Below are 20,052 nucleotides of genomic sequence, written 5' to 3'. Positions count from 1 at the left end.
TACAACGAAGTTATGTTCAACTAAATCAATTTTAATGCACTAATTTCAAAGCACGAGGCAACAACAGGCCCAAAATTTACCCTTGAAAATGTTTATTCTGAAAACTGACTGAAAAGTGACTGCAAGAAGGTGTAAACCTCACTTCATAGATCTGTTTCTTCAAGTGACTGAAGAGGCATGTCTACTGGCTGGTAACAATGCAGAGCTTTTGCTGTTGTTTCTCCCCTCAGTCCTGTAAAACTAAATCCACTAGGACTGAATGAATTGCAAGCGGCACTCAGCTTACTCAGGGCATAATTTGAAGACAATGGAAAGGGAAAATAATGACAACATCTGGCTTATTGAACCTGCTTTAGGATCTGTCTGTAGCACTAGCAGCTAGAATAAAACTGGTTTTCACTTGTAAATTCAGTAAATTAAAACCAGAAGGTTTCGAGAAGAAACACACACAGGACCACATTTTGACAGAAAATCTCAGCATAATTGCAGATGTGGCCAAGCACTGTACCGTGCAAAATTTCAGGTGAAATGGAGGTGGAGATGCCCCTTGGATTGTCATAGCTGTCTGGGGCCTAGTTTTTTTTTAGTTTCTGGTTCTGCCCATTGGTGCTTTTAAGATTCCTCTGACCAAATCATTTCTGAGGAATGATAAAAATGAAGAGTTTTCTTGAAAAAGTTGTCCTCTTTCATTTGTCTGACCTGTAATCTTCCTTTTCTACTGGATGAGCCACATTGATGGAACTGGCATCACCACTCAGGACACAAAACCAAAAGGATTCCCAGACACTCAGGCTTCCTTGCAGCTGCTTTTCATCCAGATCTGGGTACAAACACAGCCACGGAGTCCAGAACAGACCTACTCCTCAGACCAGAATCACCCTCAAAGTGTGAAGCCACAGCCGCCAGGGTCACATGTGGCTATTGTGTCATCCTTGGTGGTATTTCATCCCAAGGTGACAATGCTGTATGATGTTTAACATATCCTTTACCTGCCTTCCTTCATGCTGGCATTTACTTCATTTGGGCTGCTTATTTTAAATGACAAAAATGGTCAGTCATCTGTGTACATCTCTAATATGTGCCTCACCAGGTTAATTTGTAAATCCAACTTAGTGTGCACATCAGTTGCATATGTAGACACTGTCAGCATTTGCATTTTCCCCAGCATGCTAATTTTACAACTATTAAAGTTTGCCCCAGAATTTCAGACAGACCATTATTCTACTCAAAACCAGCTGGAAGAGACTTGAGCTGCTGCATCAAATGTTGCTATTGTTGGAGCCATCAGAGTGGAAAGCAGCCTGTTTCAGCTCCTAACATCAAAGCATTTCAAAGCAATGCACACCATTCAGGGCTGTTCAATGGGACCTTCTTTTTGTGTGTCTAGCATCTCTCTTGACACTACTGCTCTCCTTTGATATCTCTCAAGAAGACTACCTTAGGCAAAGTTAAATATGGAGTTAGTCAGTTGACATCCGGATGCAAACCTAAAAGAGATTAGGTATTGAAATTAATGAAAAATTATGAACTACTTCTTAATACTAGGAAGTAGATTTGCAAACTGCAGCTTAGGTTATTTCTTAGAATAATTTGGTAAGCAAAAAAGTATTGACTTATTTCTTCCAAAGGAAACCGACATACTGTTTTTGATTGGGTTTCAGGATATAGCCTCGCTGTACCTTTGGTGGATGATTGTAAAGGAACACATTATAAGACAACTGCAAATTCAGAAGGTGTCAAAGCTGTACCCTCGAAAATATGCAATGCCTGTGTAGTATATAGCATATATTTTGAACCATTGTATATTATAAAGAATAATAGATAAAACAAGAAACAGCAAAATATCAGCAAAACAGATCTGACAACTGAAAGCTAAGTACTACTGCTATTCCTCCTCTGCTGTACACACATGCGTGAGTTGGTGATTCTGCTGGAGTTTTCAAAAACTACCAGTAACCGTGAGATTGCTTTCCAACTTATGCATCAAAATAAGAGTCTAGAAGAGCTGATTATGGATATTCCATTGCTGGAAAGAATGTGAACTTACTAACTTAGATAAAAACTGTATGCAGAGCATAACATTCTACCAAAATGCAATCCAGCATTTTGCCACAGCCATTATAAAAGAGGTTATGATTACAGAATCAAAAGCAAACACTTACTACTGATTCTTTTTCTTCAAACAAGTCTAAAAATTCATGGTAGTCAAGGTATCCAGTCTGTTCTGGATCAATTATCTCAATTAACTCCTGGAAGTCTTTATCTTTCACTTGAAATACCAAGTTACGTAAAACACGACAAAGGTCATTTCTTGTGATCTTTCCAACTTGTTTCTAAAACATAAAAAGAAAGCATGCATAAAAAAGAGCAAACATTTACTAAAGCAACATTGGTTCCACATGCCATTCTACATTGCTAGATCATCCTGACCTATAACAACTGAGAGCTCTGTAGCTGTTTCAATAGTCTGTGTATACAGGATCTAGTACTTCTACTCCAGTTCTCAGTGAACATACAACTGCAATATTTACTGGATGGAAGACTAAAACTATGGGAATGAAACTACAGTGGCCTTTCCATTACCTTGGGATGGATTATTTAGTTTTATGGTAAACTCTGCCACAAGCAAATGGATATGTAAACTTGTGTTGCATGGACCAGCTCACATTCAGGTTAGTTTATCATCTGCATTTTGTTCCTTACCTGGTCTGGAATCAATGTTCACACAAAGTTGTGCCTGACTAAATAGATGCTGGGTCTGAGTGGACTTGACTCAGTTGAGTCATGTTGAGTTTGAGTTGCTGTTACCATGTACCCCAGCCATTGCTTTAAGTCGATGCAAACGTCCATCAAGTGATGTCTGGGTTTAGATCCTAATACAGTTCTCAGCATATTCATAGCAGATGAGCCTACATTTATCAGTGCTCACTCATCTGTGGCAGGATTTTCCTCATGATTAGCTTCAGAACAACAACCAATAACTCAACTAAACATTTTATGCTTGAGCATCGTTTTTTTCTAGGGCTCTAGTTTTCAGGTGTGGTCCACATCCATGATGGTCCATAAGGCCAGAGTAAATGCAAAGAATTGGGTCATTATAGAGATTTCAGTTAAAGATGCAATTATAAGTACATGGTGAGCCTTGGGAAATTCTGACTGTAGACAGTGGTGTGTTAATCCAAAACATTTGATACCTACTGTCATTGGACTTCCTCTTTCTTTTCTTGTGTATCCTTTGCATCTTAGTATGCATCCTTTAAATCAGCTGTGCTGCTGGGCTAGTTCTATTTGCATCCTTTATCTGTCTACTGAGGGTGAATCAGCTCTCAGGGAGACTCTTTATCCAGGGCCTGATGCCCAGTCACATTGTCATGCCGATACTCATTTGGACTATAAGGTAACAGGCAATAGATGTGTTCCTGCAAGAGAATCAGAATATTTTTATTTGACTACACTTAAGGCACAGTTTTTCTCTCAGTTCCCATGGCAAGTAATTTCCATAATTTATGTAGGAGAGCTTTAAATATGGGATTTTACCAACTCTTTTCTATGACTGTCTATTGCGTTTTATAATTTTAAATTTGTTCCTGAACTTTTACTCTTTTTTAATTTGCTTTTTTATTTTCTCTAAAGAAACCTGAGGAAAGATAATGGGGGGAAAGAAGAAGAAAGAGTGGAATAAAGGCTTTGGAACAATAACAGAAAAATTAGGAGTAAATAGTTCCTTCAGTGATTCAGTTTTCCTGGCTAAGCACTAGACAAATATCTTTCTGTTCATAAAATTCACCCTAAGAAAATTCTGTTTCCCTTTAGTCCCCCACAGAGATCCAGGGTGGCAGTAATAATACAGAGGATGAGCAATTATTTACTTCATCAGTTGGTCTGGGAAATACTTTAAAGTTTTGCAATCAAAAGATAATGGTCTTGTGAAACTACTATCTGGTATTTGAATTTTCTTCAGAGACTGTTGTCACTGCATTAAATCACATGGAAGCAAAACCTGATAATATACCTACCTCCCCCAGTAAATAAGTTAGGGAATCTGGTACTGAAGCTACAAAGATAGCTTGTACTTCACAAGAAACAATTGCACAGAATGTCTAGGTCTTACCCATGAAGATGAAATATCTGTTATGATAAAAATAAATTACATTTTGTTCAAACCTTAGATAATATGGGAAAGTTAAGATATACTACATGAGGATTTATTAAGCAGATTGCAATTGCTTATTTGGCTACCTTGCAAGTTTAATTTTATTTATTCAGAATGATTTAATTTTATTACCCTGATCATTATCTCAGTCAGTCCAGCATCAGTGATATGACTGGGGATGTACCGGTCAACAAAAAAATCATGATGCTATGTATAAATATAAACCATTCTTATATGTATTTCTTTCACTGTGGGAGCCTCTAGATGCTGGGGATTAAATAGTTCTTTCTTCAGCCTGTCTTTCCACCATCTCAAATACCTCTGCCTTTGTTAACAATTTCATTCAGTAATGCTCCAGTTCAGTAAATGAATTAAAATCAAGTAGTAAAGTGACTTACTAAATCATGGCCTAAATGCTGTAGGCGTTAGTATTAGCTACTGCAATATGAAACTGATTTCTTTTCCTGTAAATTGCTAGGTGTATTCTTTCTTTTTGTGGTCATATATATACGTATATAGATGAAACACTGCAAAGCTAAAAAGAACAGTTTTTATGTAATTATATTAGAAAGGAATTGTGATACATCATCTATATAAAACCACCTAATAAAAAATGCCAATACTACTTCTGAAGATATGCCCAGTGCTCCTTTTGCCTGTGTCAACCAGACTGAGAGCTTTAATTTTTTCAGTCTGTTATTTGCTCATTCAATTCAGAAATACAGAGTCTACAATTTTAGAAGCGCAATATGTAGCAAATCAAAGTAATAAAAAAATCCAGCTTGTCCACTAAAGGGATGTTCACGCAATCTGGTGCACGGGACATACATATCATGACTTTCCATCAAAACTGACAGAAAGGCATTTTAGCGTAGTTCTGTAGAGGGCCAGAGAGCTGGTAGGGATAGACAGTTCTTTATCAAAAGCTCATATTCCAGAACTAAACATGAAAAGGTAATCCAAAGTCTAGAAAAAGTCAGAAGTTACTTTTGAAACTGGAGTGAACTGTGCAACAGTAGGCTCAACACTGTCAGTGTCACACATAAATGACAGTCTACCTGTCAGATGACAAACTACAAACATAAACCTTTTACAAACACATGATAGCACTCTCTGTTTCAATTATATAATATGAGTTTACAATAATTAATACACAGTTTTGATTCTCATTAATTAACTTCACCTATCATACTGATTTTATCCCTTCATCAAAAGAGATTTGCCTCTTACATCATCTCCCTTCTTTTCCAAAATGCTATATCTCAGATAAAGTGTAGCCTTATCCTGCACATACTAATGCCTATCTTTAATTTAAGAGTCAATCACAACCAGTTGGTCTCCTTTAGCATGTAACATTAAGTAAGTGTTCATGTTCTGCAGTATTTTTATAGTATTTTATATCTTCTGTATAATATTAAAACCATTATCTATGTTCCTTTAAACCTTTTACATTGCTGGGAACACTCTGAAGGTGTTTCAGTAGGTTCCAGCAGGTTTCAGCAAAGGACAGAAAGCATTTTACTTTCTCTTATGAATCTGTTGCATTTAAGCAAGAACTTGAGTTAGGAGGCTCTCCTATACTGCTTGAATTCCTTGCCCTGAGATGAACAATCTCTTTTCAAAAGACACTAAAATAAAAACAATAAAATAATGCAGATGAAAAATTACAACTTGATACTGCAATTCTAAATTTCCAAATTTGCAGGAGATGGGAGAATTGGGGTTGTTCAGCTTGCAGAGGGGAAGGCTCCGAGGGGACCTTATACAGTCTTCCAGTACCTAAAGGTGGTCTACAGGAATGATGGAGAAGGACTCATCAGGGAGTATAGCGATAGGACAAAGGGGTAATGGGTTTAAACTGGAAAAGGGTAGATTTGGATTAGAAATTAGGAAGAAATTCTTTAATGTAAGTGTGGTGAGGCACTGGAACAGGTTGCCCAGGGAAGCTGTGGATGCCCCATCCCTGGAAGTGTTCAAGGCCAGGCTGGATGGGGCTTTGAGCAGCCTGGTCTAGTGGGAGGTGTCCCTGCCCACGGCAGGGGGGTTGGAACTAGATGATCTTTAAGGTCCCTTCCAGCCCGAACCATTCTGTGATTCTATGCAATAATATGACTCTGAGAGAACTATGATGTCACTGTGATATCAGCTTCAAATGACTCCAATGCCAATGCTTTAGGTGACTGGGAAACCACACGTAATCAAGAACAAGAACTATCAAATAATACACTCCACATAATGGAATGTATAAAAATGAAGATATGCAGTAATAATAATAATTTTAAAAGCTCAACTAATTTATACTGAATATTGACCACTCAGATTATTTTAAATGCCTTTTTGTTTCTGTGTTTCAAAATATATGGAGAAACTTTTATGAAAGCATTCTAGGAGGCTAGAGAAGTTGTTTTATTATTAATTCCTTGGTGTTGAAACACTTGTATTTTTGTATATTTTTGGTATTTTTTGTATTTTTTTCTAGGATTTCGGTTTTAAAGTAAACCACAAAATATTGAAGATTCACAAAAGAACATCAAAGGGTGCCTCACTCATGCTTTTATGAAACATCAATCTGATTCAACATTTTAAAGTCAAATTTGTGGAATAGTTACAGGGAACATTGTATTTCTAGGTTGCACATTAGAAAGCACTACTACTAGGTTGAGATTTTGCTTTCAGAATATGGATTAACAAGGACTGGCAGCACTTTAGACTCCAACACATCAAGAACATTCAGAAAAAAAATCAATTGGAAGAAAAAGGGAGCAGGCAATTGCTTGTGTGCTGGGCAGTGATGTGATGAAGAATCAGAAGTGTGCTGCATGAACCTATTAAAAACTTTTAGATAAGAACATGAATGTATTTCAGTCCTGCAACAGAAGACATTCAAGTTCAAATCTATTTCTACCTCCTGAAAAAAAGGAGCAAAATACTTACTTTTGTTAACTCTTAAGACATGAAGAAATGTCTTTACTTGGTTTATATGGGTTTTTCATAGTAGCAGAAAAACCACTCACACAGTTATATAAACATTCAGGAATGTTACAAATTCACACATGTTTAGACATTAATAATGAGTTCACTGGTGAGATCACTGCTCTGTTGAACTATCACATACAGCAGCTGAGCAGGCGAATAGTATTTGCTAAATGTTATTATGCAGACCCAAGTGTGAAAAGGAAATATGACATCCAAGGAGACTTTTCTTGTGTTGATCATATGAGACTGAATATTTTTAATGGTATTCCTTTTGCATTAAGTGTCAAAGCCAATAGGTATTGCATTTAATTTTACCAATAAGAAAACCAGCTTTTCTGGGAGCGACCACACTTGGCGATAGACTGTATTAAGCAACAAGAGGAGGCAATTCACTTGGGCCCAGAGACAGCTCTGAGCAGGAGGAAGTGTGAGCAGAGGGAAAGCAGAGCCAGGTTTGGAGATGAACCCTGCATCGAGTCCAACCGTTAACCTAGCACTGCCAAGTCCAGCACTGTACCATGTCCCTAAGCACCACGTCTACATGCCTTTTAAATACCTCCAGGGATGATGACACAACCACTTTCCTGGGCAGCCTGTTCCAATGCTTGATAACCCTTTCTGTGAAGAAATTTTTCCTAATATCCAATCTAAACCTCCCCTGGTTCAACTTGAGGCCATTTCTTCTTGTCCTATAGCTTGTTACTTGGGAAAAGAGACCGACCCCACCTAGCTACAACGTCCTTTCACATAGTTGTAGAAACCGATAAGGTCTCCCCTCAGCCTCCTTTTCTCCAGGCTAAACAACCCCAGTTCCCTCAGCCGCTCCTCATAAGACTTATTCTCCAGACCCCTCACCAGCTTCGTTGCCCTCCTCTGGACCCGCTCCAGCACCTCAATGTCCTTCTTGTAGTGATGGGCCCAAAACTGAACACAGCATTCAAGGTGTGTCCTCACCAGTGCCAAGTACAGCAGGACAATCACTTCCCTAGTCCTGCCGGCCACACTATTTGTGATACAAGCCAAGATGCTTGTTGGCATTCTTGGCCACCAGGGCACACTGCTGGCTCATATTCAGCTGGCTGTCGACCAGCACGCCCAGGTCCTTTTCTGCCAGGCAGCTTTCCAGCCACTCTTCCCAAAGCCTATAGCACTGCATTGGGGTTGTTGTGACCCAAGTGCAGGACCCAGCACTTGGCCTTGTTGAATCTCATACCATTGGCCTCGGCCCATCGATCCAGCCTGTCCAGATCCCTCTGTAGAGCCTTCCTACACTCAAGCAGACCAACACTCCTGCCCAACTTGGTGCTTTCTGCAAACTTACTAAGGGTGCACTCGATCCCTCATCCAGATCATTGATAAAGATATTAAACAGAACTGGCCCCAATACTGAGCCCTGGGGAACACCACTGGTGACTGGCTGCCAATCGGATTTAACTACATTCACCACTACTCTTTGACTCCCACATTCAGCCAGTTTTTTACCCAGTGAAGAGTAGAGTACACCCATCCAAGCCACGAGAAGCCAGTTTCTCCGGGAGAATGCTGTGGAAAATGGTGCTAAAGGTTCCACTAAGTCCAGGTAGACAACAACAACAGCCTTTTCCTCATCCACTAAGTGGGTCACCTTGTCATAGGAGATCAGGTTAGTCAAGCAGGACCTGCCTTTCATAAACCCATGCTGACTGGCCCTGATCACCTGGTTGTCCTGTACATGCCACATGATGGCACTCAAGACGATCTATTCCATAACCTTACATGGCACTGAGGTCAGACTGACAAGCCTGTAGTTCTCCATATCCTCCTTCTGGCCCTTCTTGTAGATGGGCTTCACATTTGCTAACTTCCAGTCAATTGGGACTTCCACAGTTAGACAGCACTCCTGATAAATGATGGAAAGCAGCTTGGTGAGCACTTCTGCCAGCTCCCTCAGTACTCTTGGGTGGATCCCATCCAACTCCATAGACTTGTGTGTGTCTAAGTGCTCTAGCAGGTCACTAAACATTTCCCCTTGGATTATGTGGGCTTCATTCTGCTCCCCATCCCTGTCTTCCAGCTCGGGGGACTGGGTATCCAGAGAACAACTGGTCTTACTATTAAAGACTAAAGCAAAAAAGGCATTAAGCACCTCAGTCTTTTCCTCATCCTTTGTCACTATGTTTACCCGTGCATCCCTGAGATAACCAATGTTACCAGTTAACATAAAGATGTCAACAGCTGCAAATTAGCACATCTGGATCCCTCTCTTGGAAGAAGCAACTAACAGGGCTGTCGAGGATTCTGGCAGAGGCAAAATGGGCATTGGGACCCTGCCTGTGCTGCTCTCCTGGGGCAGTTTGCTGCCCAAGGCAACAATATGCCTTACTTATGCCCAGTGACATGCGTTTTGACTAAGAAGTGAGAACACTACAGGTGCAAGTGGCAGGTATCAAACAAGTGTGATAGATAACAGAACCAGATAACGGAAACTTTCAAATGGAATTGTAGATAATAACCCACTCTCAAGAGGTCTGTTTCTAATGATGTCTTGTAGGGGCTGATTTTTAATCCTGTGCTATACATCCTGTTTATGCACACACATACCTATACTTGTGTCTGCATGTGGATAAACAGCGTAAACACAGGTCTTTTTCTCTGTATATATATTTTTATACATATACACATACACTTGCACAAATAACCTGAAAAAAACCCAAAACTTTAAAGTGTCAGATGACCACAGATAACTGAAAGACAAATAGATGGCAAAATGATGAAGAGAACAAACCACTGACACAACATGGCTGGGAAGAATAAGCACAAGAAAAGAATAAGCTTTCTAATAAAGTCCTATATTGACAAATGGAGAAAGTATGCTAGAATAGAAGTGGAATCTTAATTATAAGAAGCAGTTACTCTTAAAGATTTGCAGGTCATAATATATAATCAAAGCATAAATAAATTGCCAATATGATGTTAGGCATAAGGGACCCAGGCAAGCCATGGATGTAGAAACAGGGGAACACTTAGTTATATCTGGAAGGTTATATTCTTTATTTTTCTGGTACAAGTGCAACTTCTATGAAAGCACCAATTCTCATTTCTGTCATAACATTTCATGAAATATACAGAAAAACTAGCAGGGGTTCAAAGGCAGCCACAGGGATTATTAAGGAACTGGCCAACATGACTTCCAGTGAAATTGTAGGATGGCAATAATTTTTGCTTATCAGAGAGGTTGTTACAGATTATTTAGTCCCTGTTTGCACATTTCTAGGTTAAAGAAACCTGAAAAACAGACTCTGTGCTGTTGTAACAGAAAACAAAGACTGGCAACCACCAGATTACTTTGAAGCAGATAAGAGACACAAATGTTTAGCTGTAAGAGTAATTAACCGAGGCAACATCTAAAAATAATTGTTCTTACTTCATCAAGCATAAGGAATGCCTGCTTTAAAGAGGAATAAGCATGTTGGATGTATCTGTGCAGCTTCTGAAGAGCAGTGTTGCTGAAGAAAGCTTCATCTTCTCTAGCTGGATTTACTCTGCAAGAGGAAAAGACAGTCTTTGCAATGCTTTCATTTCTTACCCTCTTTTGCTCACTATGTTCTTCTCTGAGCACGAAGAATAAATCACCTCATTAAGACTCGGGTTTGATAGTCTTCAAAAGAAGGGTGCGCTTAGAGAAATCATTGCCAAAAGATTTTTTTAACTTAATTTAATCAAGGGTGACCATCAAGTGGATACACTACTCATTTTCAATAAATATGTACACACAGGTTACTCACATAAAAAAGGAACTTCCTACTTACTTATGGGTTTTTTTTTCTCATAGGAATTGTCTGCCTGTTTTCAAAGGTGCTCCCAGGATTCTGGAATTTTTCTAAAAATTGTTGCCAAGCGATTTTACCTGTGGCTTTCAGTCCAAATCTGATTTTTAAGAAAGAAAAGAGTTTTAAGGTATTTTCTTATAAGAAACCTCTACGTTCCAAGAAGGATTTTGAATTAGAACATCACATCATGATTATAATATCAATGTGTGCTACATTCATAATTAGAGTAAGCTTGCATAGCTTTTTTTTGTTACTAAATATGTAAATTGAGCCAACTTATTTTCTCAATTCCAAATGTCTAGCTGTGGAAGAACTAGACCCCAAGCGAGAATTCATCTAACCAAATGTACATGCCCGCACCTGAGCAAGTCACTCTAAGTTCCCTTTATAGTCATTGGAGAGAAACAGTCACTTTCAGGACAGGATTCATCTCATCCTAAAGTAGACATATCGAACTGGTTAGATGAATCCTGCCCATTGTTTCTCTCCAGTGACTATAAAATGGGGTCTAGGAGGAGCAGTTCAGGCATAGACATTCACATTACAGATGTCTAGAATGAGATAGTATTTAATGCATCCCTTCTCATTATTTACACATAACAGTAAAGAAACTAACTAAGGGGAACAGTATGTTGGTTTTTTAAAATGTTATGACGCTCACTGTATACAAATTTGAAAACTTCAAAAGTACTGGAAGTCTTAAACTATGTTAGAAGTACTGGGAAGTTAACTAGTACCATATTCCACTAACAGTTACTTTAAAATCAATAAGGACCTGATCCCATGACCCCCCAAACCAATGGCATATCTCCTATTCAGTTTCAATGGTACTCCAGAAGGCTCCAAAGAGCATGGCTAAACACACTCCTGCTTCAGATGGTGCTTTGTAGGCAATTACATTCCTCAGATATTATCAGAAACATGCTGACTCGCTATTCTAGTCATCTCAGAAAAGCTTTTAAAACTCCTAATGCTCCTTAAAATGGTGGCAGATGGTGTTCAGAGCATTTGCTAATCCAGGATGCATAGGACGAAGCTAAAAAATTACCAAATGCAGCCAGAGGTATGCAAGACTTCCTGGATCTTTTACAAAAAACCTCCAGTTTTTGGACTACCCAGCAGTTTCTCAGGCTCAGCCAACAAAGCTAAAAAGCAAAACTTGAATGAATCACAGCATTCAGGCTTTGGTCGACCGCAACCTGACAGGACGGGGTATTTAATGGACGAAGAGGGAACCTGACTCCTTACAGTGGTCCTGCCTGGGAGTAACACGCACGCACCATGGCTCAGCGGCTCAAGGGCCGAGCATCTCCCACTGCACAAGCAGCAGAATTGCACCAGAACCCAGAAGAGGGACTGGGAAAGGCCAAGCACCAAAGACTCAAGGTAAAAGAAGACAGAGGCAGTGCTGGAATTGAAATTTCACCAGGGAAGACATTTCATTCCCTGCAGGGAAGGGCTTTGCCAACAATACTATTGAGGGATGGTTTATTAAAAAAAGCTGTGGGAAGGATAGATATTTTGTATCTGATTATTGTCTTGGATAAACGAATATGAAACAAACAGTGTGAAATAACAGATGATCTTTAAAATTAAGGCCAAGATAACAACTGTTATTTTGAGCCCCCAACAGAGATCCCTTCACACTCAAATGCCTATGGTCTACTAAATCACTCAAATCGCACTGTAGAGAGCAATTCTGTGCTGAAAATGAGCAACCAGCCAAAGCTACGTCAATCAGAGCAACAGACTTCTCCACTTCCACTTCCTTGGTCAGAAGCCCTATAATCGCCTCTCAGGCTTCAGCAGTGACACAGTGACAATTGTTAAAATCCCGGGAGCTGAAGGGAACTTAGGAAGAAATACTAATGCAGATGTGTGAAGGTCTGGCATTACTAGTTATGATTTGTGGTGGCATTGATCAGTCCATGAGGTGCAGCGGTTTTCCCCTGTTCGGCAGTTGGGTAGTGGATTGTGGAGCTCTTCCAGTTCTGCCTGTGGCTGGCCCAATGCAACACTTTTCTCTTGCAGGTTTGTATCATGGAAAGGCATGTATCAGGCCCTCACGGGGGCTGGGGGGAACTTCCCAGCATTAAGTTTTGTGGATCAAATTGAAGAAAGCCCTATTTAGACAAAGCTAAGTCAGTGGAAATAAAAGCTGAGGAAGGACTTTGGAGTATTTTTACAATTTCAAAACAATCCCTCTTCATAGTTATAATACTGGCCCTCAGATTCCAAGCTGTGCTAGAAGGGCAATAAATACAATATTTAGATGCCATAGGTAGAATGACTGAGTCATAGAAAGATCATTCCACTGTAGGGACAGAAAAAATGTGCATCTTTTGTGAGTGGAAATCCAGCATTTTATCTACTATCATAGGCCAGCCAACTTATTAAAGTAATAAAAATAAATTCTGCATTGCTTTTTGGAAGTATGCTTATGGTTATGTCCAAGTACAAAAGAGTATGCTTCCATAAGAATTAACTGATAAGAGCTGTAACAACACGGATACCTGGTAAAACCATGTGTTATATCATCTCATAGTGATCCTTTACAAAATACTACCCATTGAGAAATATTTAACCATCAGTGCCTTAGCATACTTTTACACAAATCATAAATTTTACACAAATCATAAATTAAAGAAATGAAGCATGAGGGTGACACAAGAACTTTAAAACTACGTCTGCTGCTGAAAACTGTCCAAGTGTTTTTAACTGATACTTTGTTCACCAAAGTCCTGAGCAACTGAGCACCATGACTTACCTCATATCACAAATAACAGTCACCGGTTAGAAATCCTGGCGGCCAACAGAAAAGAGTCTTAGAAGTTAGACCTTCTGTTGGCAAAACCTTCATACTGGTCATGTGTGATTTGCTCCCAGCCGTCAATAAGAATACCTTTCCCTCACACCCCCTCAAGGGACACAATCCACAGCAAAGCTCCAAAACATAACCAAAATATTTCTGACGTAAGAATGCTGAAATACTGTGAAATTAATTCCTTCAGTTTATGCAACTCTTTATATAAACTCAAGTTCACGATATTTTACTTCTAAGTGAAAGAATTTTCAAGCGTAGAAGTGACGGAATTCAGGGAATTCAGGACTCAGATGAGTGATGTCCTTTGATTGAAGTACACCTCAACCAGTACTGCCTCTGATGTATTTGATCCTGCTGCAGTGGGGACATATACTGAGAGATAAGCGTACGGGTAATCTGGTCCTAAACCAGTCAAGGATGAAATCCTACCTGAAGTCTAAGGCAAAATTGCATCAACTTCAATGGGCCCTGAATTTTATATCAGGAGCCCATGAGATGTAAATACCTCAAACAACTATAAAATGTTGTCATGTATTATTTCTTATAAACAGCTCCCTGGCACATCTCATGTCATATTATTTAAATAGAATCTTAAAAACCTTGAAATCATGTCCCTTGCCCATCAATTATTACTACATTTGTTATCCGCTACAATGAAGTTACTTCATTATTAGAATTAGATGACTATAAGGAACTTTTGCTGTTGTTCCATTCACCTGGTGGGGATTTTGAATTACATTATCTGAGAAATATCACCTAAGAGATATGGCATATATAGGCTTGAACATTTCTGTTTACAGCATCATTAAAATGTCGCTATATTTTTCTAACGCTAGAGAAAGCTCCAGTGGAAGAATACATGCAGAAATCTTTCCATTATGCAACTGCTCTTAGGAGCAAGATTTACTTTAAGATTTAAACTAGCAAGTGACATGAACTGAAGAAAAACTATAATAGCAATTTTTTGACAAAGTAATAGTTGATCATTGTTATATCACACTGTGAATGACTAGAAGCAAATCAGATTTATCTGCTGAATGCACAAAGCAATATGGTTACTGCAGATGACACTCTCGTACAGCACCTGCTGCTGTAAAACGTATATCTGCACTGAGCTCTTTCAGCTAACTAGTGCATGTAAAGAAAAAGCATAACTCAACTGATTATTTACAGGGATGATTCTATTCTTCCAACAATTTACATAGATAGACTATAAATTGTGAAATTATTAAGCAGTAATGCATGATTCGGTTACTGATTTCCTCACGCTGTATGATTTGGGTGCCTTGTCCTGTTGTTGTAAGCTTAAGCAATATTTTGGACTCAAAATGCTGTGTAAGAGTTAAGTTGTTCTCCCTTTCTCTTTGACTGGCCATATGCCCTTGGCACTGTTGCCAACAAGTATAAAGTATATTCTGGCAGTTTTCTTCTCACAGTTTTTGGTTTCTGAGTACAAAAGATTAATCATGAGAGATCCTGGTCTAGATTTAACCAAAAGCCACAAAAACATCCATTCCTATGATATTTTGGCTTTAAAAAGGACATATGAGTTTAGGAAGCTAGTCAGCATATGCTGAAGTGATCATGTCCAGGAAATCATATTTTGGAAAAAGTCCTGTGGCCTAAACTCTGTACGCTGAGATCCTTGAGGCTGGGCAAGAAAATGTTTTCTATCCATTTATCTTCTGTACACTGACTGCCCACAAGAAGATTTGAGTTTTGGTCATGATACTACAAAGACGCCTAGTTAAAGTAAAATAGTACATTGACTTGAATCCAGAAGTTGGCATGATTTCTCAACCTTCACAGCAGTTTTAATAAAAACATTCACAATGTCAAAACTGAAGTTCAAAAGATTTTTGCCTCATTTTTGTTTAGATTCAAATTTACAGGTATGAAATTGTTTTATTATGCATCACAGAAGTGTCCCTTCAGTTATCTTTTTCAGTGACTGACAATGAGCAGTGCAGAGTGAAAGCTTTCAGCATTAGTTCATTCATCCACTTTAATTTCACTTTTTCACCAGCATACTTAAAAAGGAGAGGCTTGTAGAGTCACACTGTCACCATGCAAATATGATGCTAACAGTCATGAAGCTGCTCTTCCAGCAAATTCACACCATCCCACATCACTAGTCATTTGAATGCAAGAGAGTAATGCTCCCTTTAGGAAATTAAATACAAATTTGTGAGCAAATAGAAGTAAGAAAGCAGTGACTTAAAGCTTCTACCCCATTAAGCCTATATACCTTACTGCAAAAAACTTGGTTTTATACCCAGCTATATCAGCTTTTACATCCTGTGCCATACATACTGCAACACAGGCACAAGTAAGATGAATTAATGATGGTAGTCAAGCAATAATAAAGTTATAAGGCAGCAGTGCTAAAAAATGTCCCCTAAGAAAATAATAAGATTCTTACCTATTCATTAGCTCTCGAAAAGTTTCATTTGGCAAAGGAAATATAAAGCCACTTATAACTGACTTCAAGTAATCCAAAGACACAAATCCACTCTGACTGACATCAATTGCTCTGAAGGCTTTTTCAATGTCCTGATAGACCGAACACATCTGTAATGAATACAATTTATCGTGTTTTGTTCGGAAAAATCAAGTTCATGAAGCTTTTAAAACAATAATGCATTTTTTACAAGACCTTTGCAAATGTTCTTCTCTGTGAACTGATCAAATAGGTTACCCTGGCATGCTCTGACTGTCAGATGTTTAATTAATAAGCTCACTACAAAACAGTATTCCCAATCACACACTCTCAAATGACAAGTCAGACAAGTTTCTCAAATAATAACTCTGCCTCAAAATTCAGAGCTAAAAATACTTGGTGGATCAGCCTGTTTGGTAACACCTGTCTTAATGTAACTTTAAAACCATCCAGGACATAACCTACTATCAAAGTTCCCTTTATTAAAATGGGTCATTAGCACAATGAATACTGGAAAATGTTAGAAGACATGGAATAGTTAACATAGCTGATATATAAACATATCACACATTTCTTTTTGGTAATTTTTCAATTCATGGGCTGTTGCAAAGGAGCTGTGTGGATGTGGTTTTGCTTATGGGACTTGTAAAATGCCTGAAAGTTGACTTACTGCAGATTTTGATAAGGCTCATGAAACAATAGGAAGACTGGTTTGTTTTTCTGAAATGTTAGCTCACACTGGGTTGTTGAATACTGCAAGCATCCCTAAGGCTTTTCTCCCCCCACCATTTTTTGACAAGTATCCCATCTGCTTCTAAGCTGATTATTGTTCATTCAAAACTGCTGAAATCACAGTGTAAAGATAATGTATAGAGAGACTTTAGAAAGCCCAAAATAAACATCAAGGACTGGGAGGGCTTGTGCGGTGAGATGTACTGTGCTTATAATCCAGGCCTTGACCTCCATATCAAAGATACACAAGATGAAAAAGGGTCAAGATGCTGAATGTCCCTGTAGCCTTGTCTGTCCCTCCTCTTCTGTGTTTTCAAGGCTGAGAAATCACAGTTACAGGCCTGTGTAATTGAGTTTCTAGTAGAATATGCAGTCTTGAGGCACAGTATCAGCTCCTATTTTCTTAGGGAGTCAGGATTTTCATGAAATGGCGGCACAAGAGTGAGAGTTAGAAAATTTTCTTCCTGATCACTTTCCCATAAAGCAGCTGGAACACAGTTACATTCAACCATCACACTCCCCAACCCTCTTCAGTTAAGATCACATCTAAGGGCATGTGGAAAGGTCATTTGCCATGTCTGTTCCAGCTCCACTCTCTATTCTAAGCTTGCCATCACATATAAAAAAAATGTGTTTCTGCAGTAGCACCTATCCCCTAATAATTTATTTCTTGCAGGTCAGAAAATAATTGTCAGACAATGATAACTAGTCATTACTCAGTGTAAGTCATTACTTACTTTGATCTGACAGAGTGATCTAGCAATTCACATTATGAAAAACCTTAGCCATCAAGCTTCGATGCACTCTCATTTTGTTTCAGCCTAAGGAGTCTGGAGTTCTAATACATACGTTTTTGATGCTGTGAATCTAATAAGCAAGACTGGAACACACAAAATAAAATAGAGCTGCTGCTTCTGCTAACCAGCTTTAAAAGCAAACAAAAAACCCTGTGCATGGAATTTGTTCATAAAAGAAGTGGGTATAATTAACTGGCATCAAAGCTTGGCAATCTTCTTTTCCTGTAATGTCTGTCTCAGCTTCTCCACCTGTCAAAGTATTCCAAAGTATCAATGGCACTCCCTTACTTTTTCTCCAAATGCCTGCTCAGTGCTCTCCAGACTGCACTCTGTCACACAGCATGCTCAGCTGGGGAATACTGTAGAAAAACTCTTGCTGGCGAAGACTGTAGAAAAAGTTTTTTTCTGCTTCCATTTCTTCTCTTTTATTTTCTGGCAGATTAGTGCTGTTAAGAAAAACTGATTTAGCAAAGTCGGCAGCTTTGTCAGCTTCAAAGAAATAAAGCCATCTAAAACTTTTAAAGACTGTTTTTGTTAACTGGATAAACCTTTACATACAAATAGACTAAACCAAACCTGAAATGCAACTTTCTTATATTTTCTTGTATTTCAAACTTCATCAATAGTTCAAAATTATGCTAACTAATCTGTGCATTTCTTGTAGTAGTTTTGCATTTCATATTCCTTTTAAAACATAATACACATAACTTACAACATTAACAGGTAACTTTATTACATTTAATATCAGAAGACACTACTAGAAACTAACTCCCTCTCTTTGTCAGTATGTGTCCAGAATGATTCTCTACCAAAAATACATTTTCAGGAAATGGAAGGCAACGTCCCTATAGGTTTTTGATAATAAACATGCCTATTGACCTTGAAAAGGCTCTTTTCTTCTCCATTTCCTTCATATACTCCTGTCTCACTAACCCATCTTAGCTCCCACAGTCCTTGGAAGAGCTTCCAGTTACTCTAGCCAAACAGCCCTCCTTGATGATTCCCCCCCAAAAAACCCCCAAAAACCAAAACCAAACCAAAACCAACCAAACTAAACTAACAGAAAAACCAAACCAATTCTGTCGAGTATTTATTTCAGCGGCTGAGCAGCTCGTTTTATGATGGTGGTTTGTTGTATACTGCTCTACTTAGTATGCAGTTGGCATGTACACTCTTTGGGATAACCATTCTGCTACAGATGTGTTATATTTGATTCAGAACATAGCAGCTCTGTTGTTCTGTATGGAAAAGGATACCAAGGTGTGACTACTCCGTGCTTAGGGTATGCTCTCCAGTGTTCCTTGCACGCTCTCAGTGGCTTGCCGAACACAGATTTTCCTTCCTATTTAAATAAAACTATACTTTTTATTACTTAAATTTTTGAAACTTATGTGAATGCTCAATTCCATTTAGAACTCCCCTATTTCAATTTAGGTTTGGTTGGGTACTAATATTTATTAAACAAATATCACTCAGTTTTGCACCTCAGAAATTAACAAGCAAGGTTACCACTCATTTACCTGGATGATTTTTAAATCTATTTTTAGACCAATGTTGAGTGATAATTTTTTTTGTAACTACTTTACTTGGATGAGGCTCCACTTTTCAAAGCGGGTGGGTGAAAGAGATGAAACTTGGAATCAGAGGGCAAGAGGTGAAGTCAAGACACGTGAGCACAGTAGGGCTGCAGGAACACACCACAACTGAGGTCTCTGAATGTCTGAGGCATCCTATGGTGGAATGAGTGTGGAGGTTGTGTCCCAAGCCCCATTAACTGAATGGTTAAAGTAAGAGGGTTAATCATAGAGTCATAGAACGTGTTGGGTTGGAAGGGGCCTTTAAAGGTCATCTAGTCCCACCCCCCTGCAGTAAGCAGGGACATCTTCAACTAGATCAGGTTGCTCAGAGCCTCATCAAGCCTGGCCTTGAATGTCTCCAGGGATGGGGCCTCCACCACCTCTCTGGGCAACCTGTGCCAGTGTCTCACCACCCTCACAGTAAAGAACTTCTTCCTAATGCCTAATCTAAACCTACCCTGATCTAGTTTAAAGCCATTGGCCCTCGTCCTATCGCTACATGCCCTTGCAAAGAGTCCCTCCCCAGCTTTCTCATAGGCCCCCTTCAGGTACTGGAAGGCCACTATAAGGTCTCCCTGGAGCCTTTTCTTCTCGAGGCTGAACAACCCCAACTCTCTCAGCCTGTCTTCATAGGAGAGGTGCTTCAGCCCTCTGATCTTCTTTGTGTCCCTCCTCTGGACCCGCTCCAACAGGTCCATGTCCTTCCTGTGCTGAGGGCTCCAGAGCTGGACCCAGTAATCAGGC

The 20,052-nt window shown here is 39.1% G+C and overlaps 1 protein-coding gene across 1 annotated transcript in view; it reads right to left on the bottom strand.

Annotated features, from left to right (window-relative positions):
* Positions 1-18,157, bottom strand: part of EFCAB6 (EF-hand calcium binding domain 6) — an 81,212-nt gene extending 63,055 nt beyond the window's left edge. Inside the window, 4 exon segments of the mRNA XM_074572547.1 lie at positions 2,163-2,333; positions 10,924-11,035; positions 16,185-16,333; positions 18,020-18,157. Of these exon segments, the coding sequence (XP_074428648.1) occupies positions 2,163-2,333; positions 10,924-11,035; positions 16,185-16,333 (432 nt within the window). The 5' untranslated portion in view covers positions 18,020-18,157.
* Positions 18,158-20,052: the final 1,895 nt, after the last annotated feature.

Source organism: Larus michahellis, chromosome 1 (assembly GCF_964199755.1).
Source record: "Larus michahellis chromosome 1, bLarMic1.1, whole genome shotgun sequence".
In the NCBI taxonomy this organism is placed as follows: Eukaryota; Metazoa; Chordata; class Aves; order Charadriiformes; family Laridae; genus Larus; species Larus michahellis.
Note: the sequence above shows the minus strand (reverse complement) of the source record. Positions and strands in the feature narration are given on the sequence as shown.